Source organism: Aquarana catesbeiana, linkage group LG13, assembly GCF_042186555.1.
Source record: "Aquarana catesbeiana isolate 2022-GZ linkage group LG13, ASM4218655v1, whole genome shotgun sequence".
NCBI lineage: Eukaryota > Metazoa > Chordata > Amphibia > Anura > Ranidae > Aquarana > Aquarana catesbeiana.
Genome location: NC_133336.1, coordinates 47,704,321 through 47,716,050, shown reverse-complemented (window position 1 = coordinate 47,716,050; position 11,730 = coordinate 47,704,321). Strand labels below are relative to the sequence as shown.

Below are 11,730 nucleotides of genomic sequence, written 5' to 3'. Positions count from 1 at the left end.
ACCTCATCAGTGCACATCAACGAAGGCGAAAAATTAGTTACAAAATTTACTGACGGAGAAAAAAAAAAGTAAAAAACATTTTTTTTTCAAAATTTTTGGTCTTTTTTAAAAAAAATATATAAATAAAAGCCCAGCAGTGATTAAATAACACCAAAATAAAGCTCTATTTGTGTGAAAAAAAATGATAACATTTTAGTTTGGGTACAGTGTCACAATTGTCATTCAAAGTGCGACAGAGCTGAAAGCTGAAAATTGGCCTGGGCAGGAAGGGGTTGTAAGTGCCTGGTAGGCAAGTGGTTAAAAAGGGAAACTGCCACTAAGCAATATTTTTTTATCAGAAACAGCCACTTATAACCTTACCACATTTCTGGATAAATGCTTTTCCCAAATTTTAGTTCAAGATAACAAATGCCCCACTCTCTGTAGAAAAAGGCCATTTGCACCTTTAAGTGTAATTTTTTTTTACTGAGACCAAAGAAAAACCAAAAGTGGTGACCTCCCATGTCCGGGATTGCATCCTGTCCCTTGCCTGAAAGGTAAGGGGAAGTGGTTTGGGACAGACAGGAGAGGTAACAGAAGGCAGCTTAGGAGTGGCAGAATTTTCATTCTTATGTAGAGTGGGCAACAGGTTCAGTTTAAATTCACATCCTTCATCTAGCACTTGCCTCTGGCAGCTAAGAATAGTTCCAGTATATTCTCTCATACAAGGTGGTTGTGCACAAATACTGAGTCTTAGTACCACCTTAAGAGCAGATGTGTACTTCCAAATGTCCCATTCCTTAGGATGGACTTCACTACGGTACAGAGAACAGGCAATAAACTGCTTAGTAAATATGTGCAATGGAATTTACATGGAAAGTCCATAAATTAATGCAGCAGATGATGGCTGTGTAGAGCATTGACATGGTCTTTGAGGAGCCAGAACACCAAACTATGGACCCTTTTTGATTACTGTAACCAAGCTGGAGCAGAATGTCTGCAGGTAGCTTGGCCAGTTCCTCAAAGGCCATTTGATTACATTTAACTTCTGGATTGTGAGGCATTGACTTACAAGCCTGTAATGTAAACCTGGCACTTACCCAGAAGTGTTTTTACCTTTTGGAGTGGGTGATTTGCGCACCTTAGGATAAGCTACTTTAAGAGAACTCAGGTTAAAAAATGAACTTCAGGCAAACCGCTAAAGATTCAATTAATTTATAGGACTGTATTACCTGCTAGAAGCACTCCATAAGGGGTGCTGCCCCCCTAATCTCCATGCGGGGTGCTGGATGCATGGATTTCTATGAGTTTTTTTTTTTTTTTTGAAGCACATGATTAGAGCCTGAGGCTTTAATTGGCTTCAAAATGGTTGGGCTTGGAATATAAAGCACTGCACCCCGAGCCCACCCACTTGTGACATTAGCGTATCAACATTCACTATTGTCTTCATGCTTCTCTTCCCAGCCAAATCGGGAAGCGAGTCTTAGGACCGGAGGAAAAGTGGCCAGGAGGAGAAGCCGGGGAAGCCGCCGGGTTGGCTGGCTGGTAGGCAAAAGAGTCAGCGCAAAGGGGGTGGGGATTTGTTTGCTGCATACAAACATAAAATGGCATACTGGCCACCACTGTGCTAGAGGATGTGTATTTCTGCCCATCCAGTCCCAACTCTGCCACACAGCATAGCCCAGTTGGGCTTACAATATGGCTATACCTTGTAACTCCCCCAGCCTGTGACTGGACAGAAAAGAAAAAGCAGCATATTGATGAGCTCATACCTATGTCAGTCTGCTCTTTCCACCCTACCAGCAGGTCCCTTGTTAGCACAATTGTTTGGCTCCTTGCATTGTTTCTCCCTCTTCCGGTATGAGCTCTGCGGTACAACAGTCTCACACCAAGTTAATTCACGTACTTATACTGCTTGCATTAAAAAAATACTTTTAATGATGTATTAATGACTAGAGAGTTGCATTAAGGTATGTCTATATCTGCCTGGAGTTTAGCTTTAAAGTGTTACTAAACCCAGGACCGTGCATTCATATCTGGTCTCCCAGAAGTACACAGACCATGGAAATGCAATTATTTTAGTAAATATAAATTGCTAAATACTTTTTCTCATCAGCAGTATATAGAAGTCTTATGACTTCTATCAGTGTCCGGCCGAGCACTGGTTAAAGCTTGTAGGAGGCGTTTTCTGTCTGGACAGTGCCGATTGGCCCTGTGCTGATCACATGCACCCCCCCCCCAAAAAAAAAAAAAAAAAAACCTCTAGTAATACACACCAAAATGAGCAGAGTGCCTCCAATGCTATGTCTTATCAGCAGATGGATTGGGGACAGTAGAAGGTGAGGATCAAAGAAGACATGACAACAGCCTTTTTACACAATGCAGAGCATTAACCCCTTAGGTTCCACAGTGAGTATAACAAGCATGCTTTACTGCATATACAGACTGATTTTACTGTTGTGGGTTTAGCAACACTTAAAGTTTACAGTTTGCTTGGCTGTCAAGGTTTACCTGCGGCAAGGAGTCTGTGCTCTGACCACGTAGCTTAACTACTGTTTCTGAAGAGCTGGAAGTTGATGAATTAACTTCTTTAACAATTAAACCTAAAATAAAACAAGCAGGCAGTTATGGGGCAGCATATGGTCTAATAGTATGTTATAATATAATGCCATATGGTGGCCATACAGCACAAGGGATTTTTTTTTTTTTTCAATTTCAACCATATGTAACCAGCTTTTGATTGAAAAAATGACCAAACACATTTAGACAACCCAGTGCTAAAATGTCCAATCTGCTGTTAATGAGTTATAATCTGTACAATTACTCCTCTAGTGAGGAGGGACTTTGAAAAAAAAAGTGCTTCAGTGAGCTCCAAAGAGATCTACAAAGAAGCCTGTTGGCGGTCAAAACTGGCAGAGGCGCCTATTGTTGGCTATGCAGAGATAAACAATAGGTTGACTTTAGCGGCGGGCCACGAACCAGCAATACATATTCACCTTCCCTTTGTTCTATTACTTTTTCCTTTACCACTGAGGGCAAAGAGAAATAGGCTGTACTTCCGTGTATGGGGAACATGTGGCTTGATCCTCTTCTCCAATGTGTGCTGGTATTAAGTTGCCAATCACCAAGCACCTGTGCTATGACATGGTAGAAGGGGAGGAGAGTCACATGAGGGCTTAGAAAGAATTGTCAGCCCTGTGTAAGCTCCAAGTCATATCTTTTCACTAGGAATGAGAGAAATTGAGGGTTTTCATTTTCCAAAAATGTCAGAAATCTGGAGATCTTTTCTGTGCAAGTTTGCAAGTTTAGTGAAATACATTGGAGTGTACCCCCAGAAGGTGAAATTAAGGTGTTTTTTGTTGGATCTTAAGGATGAAAGGCGCTTTTTATGGCTCCTGAGGGTTACAAAAGCCCCTTTCAACTTCCAAAAGCACACCCTCTAAACACAGAAGCAAATTTCACCTAAGCAGCTCAATAAGCAAAGCTAAGTTTCTACTGTAATTTCAGTAACAATGAAATTGGTAATCTCTCTGTGAAATCAATGTTGCCAAATTGACCCTACTTATCAAGAATTACACTATATTACAAAAAGTATTGGGACACCTTGCCCAAAGCAAGGTCCATAAAGATATGGATGAGCGAGTTTGGTGTGGAGGAACTTGACTGGCCTGCAACCCGATAGAACACCTTTGGAATTAATTAAAGCAGAGCGTGTGAACCAGGCCTTTTCATTCACATTAGGGCCTGACCTCACAAATGCTCTTCTGGAAGAATGGTCAAACATTCCCATAGACACACTCCTAAACCTTGTGGACAGCCTTCCCAGAAGAGTTGCAGCTGTTTTAGCTGGAAAGGGTGGGCCAACTCAATATTGAACCCTACGGACTAAGACTGGGATGCCATTAAAGTTCATGTGCGTGTAAAGACAGGTGTCCCAATACTTTTGATAATATAGTGTATTTACCAATTAGATTTCAATTTTGCTAATAAATCCTGGTTAGAAAGCCAACCATTAGATTTAAAATATGAGTCTGCTTTCAAAAAGTCTAACACTGATATTCTAAATCTTTTTGGCTACTATGTGAAAAAAAATTCTTAATTTTACAATTACGCATTTAATATAGGGTACACCGATGAAAAGGGAGCATGTAGATTGAGGTTTTCTAACTAAAACCCCCTACAGACCTGTCTGAATAGGCAGGAATCAAAGGGAAGGAGTCATGTGTGTAAAGTTGAGCTTGAGCTATTGAGCTCTATAAACAGTAGGTTTTTCCAACAGATGAACTAAGAATAGACAGGTAAACATGAGGGAGTCTGGAGCTTCACTTACTGACATTACCTGTACCTGGGGAATATCACTACGGTATTCACCTCCTTAAGTATTTAAAAAAAAAAAAAAAAAAGTTCTTATTGAACACACATTCAAAATAGTATATATACTAAAGCACAGTATATTAAGGTGAAAAATGTTCATGCACATATATAGTTATATATAGAGATGAAAGAGGTCCACCTCATATTTCAGAAACAAGTTTCTTATAGTTGTAAGTGCAGCTGTATATTACGCTTTTCTTGCTGGCCATATCTCACCAGTCACTCCATCTGTACCTTGGCTGACATCACCAGTAGCTATGACATCACTACCCGTGACATCAAAATCACCAATGGACCCAGCCTCAGGGCACCTTCCTTAAAGAATCACTCCACCCTTGTAAGTTTCCAGGGAAGAATTGACTATCGATAAGCTCCATTTTCCGACCATATAATTTTTTGTCCTAGTTTGGTCCTTATTCAGCTATTTCTTATTGCCTTCCAAACTTAGAACATTTTTCTTGCAAAAAAGATTCATATTCCATCGAGAAAAAAGTACTCTTTTCCTTTTCTCAGTCTAAAACCACATTTTTTTTTCTGCAGTGACTGAACCATGAAAATGTAGAAACGATTCATTTTATTTGCTGAGTGGATTAAACGTGCAAGTTTTCAGACAGCTCCTGTCTCTCTGTCGGGCATGGTAAGGTGAAATCAGCAAAACAGCTTTAGAGGAGAAAAAATAATCCTATTTATAGGCCTGACATAGTAAAGCTGGATGTCCAGGTTTGATAGACCATGGCTGAAACCAACACATTTTGAGACAGCCATCCCCACCTTATCAGGGTAAATTACATGTCACCATAACATGAGTTGACTTAAAGGGTCACCCACTGAAAGCCATTATTTGACTTTTTTGGTACATGCTACAACCCTGGTGCCCAAATCTGCAGTCCCGGCCTGCATGTGCCCCTCAAATATTTGTCTGTGTTTTCGTGACTACTCTAGCCAGTGCAGGATTATATTATTTAGACTGGATACTAGGCAAATTGTTTCGTTTATTTCTTTTGTATTACAACATATCTCCTATACTCTTTTTCTGTTCTGATCCTGGCCCACCCATGTCAATGGGTATGGCCCTTGTCCTCATCAACATGGGGACAAGGAGCTTTGCCAGGTGGGTGCCCCCCCCCCCCCCATGTTGAAATCATGTGGCCTGCCCCCCCTCCCTTTTCCTGGCCTGCCTGGCTGCATGCTCGGATAAGGGTCTGGTATGAATTTTTTGTTTTTTGGTGTGGGATCCCCTTCAAAATCCATACCCAACCCAAAGGCCCACGTTTTTTTATTTATTTTTTTAATTCCGGCTTTTTTGTTTACATTTTGCTGTCAGCGGGGAATCCCCACTCACAGCAGGGATGACTCTTCGTCGTTAGGATGCCGGCGGCTCCTAAGAACCAGCAGAAAATGCTGGGAATTAAAGCAGGGAGTTGTTGGGAATATCTGAAACATATGTGATGTCAGGGGCTAACTTAGTCCACCAGGCTCAAACTAAAATATCATTTTTGGGTAGACATGACCTTCAAGCAGGTTAGTATTCCAAACTGTAGCAGTGGATTAAGGGAAGAGGACCATGGGAAGCTACATCTTCTGCACCCCTAATGTAGGTCATTCATAAACACAAGATGGCAGCCACTAGATCTAACTACATTTAGAAAATTAGTGTGACCATCAAGCGTATGGCCTGAACATGCATGTTTATGTGAAATGCCCAAAGCTCTGGTGTCAGCCTTTGCTTCAGCAACAGTAGCAATTAGCAGGGAGAATGAAACTGAATCAATCCTACTTCCAGGTGAAGTCCAGGTGAAGTCCAGAGTTGGGATCTCTACACAGCTTTTTACCTGAATCTGACCAAAATCATACAAGCACTTCTTTTGGGGACAGGTAGACCAGAGAGACTTTTATTACAGAGAGACTTCTGTACAGATAAAACAAAGCTTTGTCTTCACTCACCGGAATATTCGTTGTTGTGTTGTGACCTCAGCATGTCTTCCGTTATGTATACGCAGAGTTCAGGGCTGACGTCCAAGGCCAAGTCAATGTCCTTTGGATCATCTACGAGCATCTCAATCTCTATGGGTAAGAAGGGTTTTGTGAAAACCATCAGAAAAAGGGCAACAATAAGCATAATATGTACATATCACAGATTTTAGGTTTCCGAACGTTTGTCTGAAACTATAGATCCCATTTGTGCATTTTTTTAAAATTAACATGTTAAAAAGCTGGGGTGATATACTAGGAGTAGGAGGCAGTATGTTCTGGTACACAGCAAATGTCCTCTCCAGAAATACTACAGAACAACATTTGCATTCCCTTTTAAAGCATACATGAGCATTGCCCATGCAGGGCAAACCAACAAATCTGATTAGGTTTACCCTTTTTCCTCCCCAGCTGCTCCATTTGGCCAGGAAACAGAAATACCCAGTATTTCTAAATATGAGGAGCACGTGACTCATTCCGCTACTGCTATGTGACGGGGATGGTGCATAATGGCTTACTGCTCAGGAGCTCAATGCTGTCACATGGAGTAAGGCATGCAGTTGCATGCACAGGGCTTCCTCGTTTGACTCCTGGCAGGCAAATGAAGCAGTAGGAGGGAGTAAAATAACAAAACAAAAAAAATAAGAATGTGCCGCCCCAATTAAAATGTACATTAGTTTACCTTACATGAGCAAGGCATAGGTTCACTTTATCCTCATTCAGCCTAAAATGACATCCAGAACAGAAAAAGCTGCACGGAAAAGTTACTTCAATGTCATAACTAACTTTGCAAATGTAAAATATCTATTTAGGTTCTTTCATTCTCAACACCAATCATTCTCCTCATACAGAATTAGTTTGCGAGATAGGAATGGGGGAACACGACCAACATTACGCCCCGCCTCAACCCAACCAAAAGTCAGTAGGGGGAAAGAAGAATGCCAACTGTGAACTATTACTGCCCAACATGAGTGTTTATCTTCAACAGTGGTTCAATGCATGCAAAGTTCACTGACAATGTTGATATATCTATTAGATGCCTTCTCAAAAGAGTACAAGCTTACAGGAGCAAAGGAAGGAGCAACATTATATTAAAGTGTACCTGTGCTCAGTCCATTTCTCCTAACCTAGAGCTCCTTCAGATATAGTGTGCTCATCAGAACTCCTAATCCAGCCAGAGCTCCTTCAGACATGGTGTGCTCATCCTAACGCTCCAATCCTAGAGCTTCTTCAGGTATAGTGTGCTCATCATAACTCCCATAACCTAGAGCGACATGGTGTGCTCATCCTGACTCCCCTAACTTAGAGCTCTTTCACGGAATGATGTGCTCATCTTAACTCCTCTAACATACAGCTCCTTCAGGGAAGGTGTTCTCAACCTAACTCTCCTATCCTAGAGCGTCTTCAGGTGTAGTGTGCTCATCCTAACTACCCTAACCTAAAGCTTCTTCAGGCATGGCGAGCTCTACCTAACTCCCCTTACCTGAAGCTCCTTTGGGCATGGTGTGCTCATCCTAACCTAGAGCTCTTTCAGACATTGTGTGCTCATCCTAAGTCCCCTAACCAAGAGTTGTTTCAAGGAATAGTGTGCTCGTCCTAGCTCTTCTAACCTAGAGCACCTCCAGGCATGGTGTGCTCTACCTAACTTCCTATTCTAAAGCTTCTTCAGATGTGGTGTGCTCAACCTAGCTCCCCTAACCTGGAGCTCCTTCAGGCATGGTGTGCTCATTCTATCATAACCTAAAGCTTCTTCAGGTATGGTGAGCTCAACCTAGCTCCACTTACCTGAAGCTCCTTCAGGAATGGTGTTCTCATCCTAAGTCTCCTAACCCATTGGTCCTTCAGACATGGTGTGCTCATCCTAACTCCAACATAGAGCTCTTTCAGGCATGGTAATACAAATACACTGCCATAAACCACTTTATTCTGCAAGCTCTCTTTTCCTTGAGTTCATCTGCTCGGTGTGACAAACAACTGCCTGAAAGTCCTCTGAACTTTTCAAAGTGTACTTACCGTCGTCCTGGGAGTCATCATCCAGTCTGTCCTTGTCTGCACTCTCAGCCCCAGACGTGTGGGAGCTGCTGTGGCTGGTCATAGAGCTGCAGGTTTTCAGTTTGTGGTGAAGTGATGACCTGGAGAAACTATCATCTGCTCCAATGTCCCTGGTTTTTGTGTCCGCCTCTATCCCTGAGGTGAGAGAGCTGCTGTGACTGGTCGTGGAGCGCCTGCAGAGGCAATTGAGCTTTGTGCTCCCTCCGCTGCTCATGGATCGGTTCTCCAGCTGCTCCATGTCCTGATCCAAAGTGTCGCTGATATACGACTCTCTATACAACTTCTTCTCTGTAATATACAAGGGTTAAAGAGTAATCAAACACAATCCAGTAACGCTTAACACTAGCTGATTTACTGAGGGAACTTTATGACTTGAAAAAGTCACCCATAACTGAGATTTCACTGCTTGGTAGAAGCTGATGACTTGAATCACCTTATAATATTTTCCTGATCTCTCCAGTACTCTATTGGTGAAGTATCCACCCTGAGCTCTGCATACCTGCTCTGACCTTTATGATGGGTTCTCACTCTCCTTCCTTATATGATTGGAGAGATGCATCCAGTGTACAGAAAATAATTTTACTTAATGTTTTTTAATAATCCTTTATTGAAGATAAAACAGTTGCCTCTGCTCCACATGTCGGCATGCTGCAGAGTCACTGATCAAATGTGTTTAACCCTCTCAGAACATAACCATTCTATAAGAAATACAGCCCTGAAGAAGGGGGAGGCAGTTCCCATGAAATGTGTTGGTTCTATTTCTATACTTTTATCTTTGATGTATGATTAAAAAATCATCAATTGAGACATTTTTTTGGACACCAGGTGCTCCTCTCCAATCACTCAAATGCTCCCTGCGGTAACAGCCCCATTGTCATTATCAGAAAGGTAGCAGCCCTATACCCCAGTGGAGTCTATCACCTACAATTGGGATACAACCCATTGGAAGCGATTCCCTCCACATAGAAACCTGCTGCTGGGCACCAGTCCAGCACTGTCTTCCACCCAAACTTGACACTCTCCCTGCTGGAATTTTTCTCCATTTTAGATTATACAGATGGTAACAGGAGAACTGGAACTCAAAAAAGTGGGTGAAAATGGCAATATTCATTAAAATACTTTCATGTATTTTAAATTAGTACATGAATCTGTGCCATTGTAATTACACATTGGCATTTTATTAAAAAATCAGGGATTGGGACATAATATCAGCGACTCTAGAGTAAGCCTCAGCAGTACTCATCTACGACTTGCTCCTTTTGTCCTACACTGTTGGTTCAGAATGGTAACTTTTGCAACGGAACTAAAAGAAAACTGTCCAACTGATATCAATCTGTCTGGGAGTACTTTGTGTTCTAAACAGCTGGCACCTTCACGGATACTTAAGTCACTTGTGCAAATATACACTCACTGGCTACTTTATTAGGTAAACCTGTTCAATTGCTTGGTAAAACAAATTGCTAATCAGCCAATCATTTGGCAGAAACTCAATGCATTTAGGCATCTAGATGTGGTGAAGATGACTTGCTGAAGTTTAAACTGAGTATCGGAATAGGGAAGAAATGGGATTTAAGTTTTTTTAAATGTGTCTTGGTTGTTGGTGCCAGACAGGCTGAGTATTTCAAAAACTGCTGATCTACTGGGATTTTCACGCTCAACCATCTCTCGGGTTTACAGAGAATGGTCCGAAAAAGAGAAAATATCCAGTGAGCGGCAGTTGTGGGGAGGAAAAAAACTTGTTGATGTCAGGGTCAAAGGAGAATGAGCAGACTGGTTCGAGATGATGAAAAGGCAATAGTAACTCAATTAACCACTCGTTACAACCGAGGTATGCAGAATATCATCTCCGAACGCACAACACATCGAATCTTGAATGGGCTACAGCAGCAAAAGACCACACCGGGGGCCACTCCTGTCAGTTAAGAACAGGAAACTGAGGTTACAATTCGCACAGGCTCACCAAAATTGGACAATAGAAGACTGGAAAAGCGTTGCCTGGTCTGAAGAGTCTTGATTTCAGCTGCGACAATAAGATGGTAGGGTCAGAATTTGGTGTAAACAACATGAAAGCATGGATCCATCCTGCCTTGTATCAAAAGTTCAGGCTGGTGGTGTAATGGTGTGGGGGATATTTTCTTGGCAGTTTGGGCCTCTTAGCACCAAATGAGCATCATTTAAATGTCACAGCCTACCTCCTGAGTATTGTTGCTGACCATGTCCATCCCTTTATGACTACAGTCATCAGTATCTTCTGATGGCTCCTTCCAGCAGGATAATGCACCATGTCACAAAGCTCCAATCATCTCACCACTGGTTTCTTCAACATGACAATGAGGTCACTGCACTCCAATGGCCTCCACAGTCACCATTTCTTATCCAATAGAGCACCTTTGGGATGTGGTGGATTTATGAATGTGCAGCTGACAAATCTGCTGCAACTGTGTGATGCCATCATGTCTCTATGGAGAAAAATCTCTGAGGAATGTTTCTAACACCTTGTTGAATCTATGTCACAAAGAATTAAGGCAGTTCCGAAGGCAAAAGGTGGTCCAACCCGCTATTAACAAGGTGTACCTAATAAAGTGTCTGTGAGTGTATATCTACTGCAATGGTGGCCAGCGGTGGAACCCTTGTGGCACCTTCAGTAGAACACAGAACCCTAGAATTGCGCTGAACCCCGGGTGAGAAACCTTGGTCTAAAAAATACAAAAAATGTGAACCTTTCAGAAGTACCTCTTCTATCATTGGCAGATACATTTTGCTCAGGTACAGTCAAACATTACCCACCTTCGTTTTCCTCCAGCAATCGAACTTGCCGCAGTACTGGTTGGAGTTTCATGTAGAGTTGGTGACTGTTACTCAATAGCTGAAGGAGATGCCGTGAGCGCATGGAGCAGCCGGTATAGTACGTCAGTTTTCTGGCCGAGGGTAAGCCGTCTGGTAAGATCTCAAACTTTTTGCCCTGAAGAAAGTATAGAAACAAGTTGCAGATAATGATCTCCAATGACTTATTAGTACCTATTTAGTAAATGCATAAAGACTGTTCACCTACCAATGTGTAAGAAAATAAACAACCTATTGCTTTGGTAATCAACTCGTGTGTTATTTCTAAATAAGTATCAAAAAAAGAATACCCGTGCTATAGATACAGTTTACCCGTGCAAAAAATATTAACTTCAAGATAACAAACAGGTGTCTCTTGGTATGCTGTGTGAAATACACCTGTGATACTTTACTTGGAATATAAAAGAAATGCACTTACATAATAACAAGCAGTTTTTACTTAAGAAAACCATTGTTCTCCCACATTAAAGATGGCCGCCACGTATTTCCAGTGCAGGAAGGGACGTCAAA

The 11,730-nt window shown here is 41.8% G+C and overlaps 1 protein-coding gene across 2 annotated transcripts in view; it reads right to left on the bottom strand.

Moving 5' to 3' along the window:
* The window catches only part of FRMD6 (FERM domain containing 6), a 250,182-nt gene that overhangs the window by 7,507 nt on the left and 230,945 nt on the right, over window positions 1-11,730 (bottom strand). For both annotated transcript variants that reach the window (XM_073610059.1, XM_073610058.1), the window contains exons 10-13: window positions 11,164-11,338; window positions 8,338-8,664; window positions 6,298-6,417; window positions 2,491-2,582 (exon numbers count right to left, since the gene is read on the bottom strand). In XM_073610059.1, coding sequence (XP_073466160.1) covers window positions 2,491-2,582; window positions 6,298-6,417; window positions 8,338-8,664; window positions 11,164-11,338 — 714 coding nt within the window. The remainder of the gene's footprint in view (window positions 1-2,490; window positions 2,583-6,297; window positions 6,418-8,337; window positions 8,665-11,163; window positions 11,339-11,730) is intronic.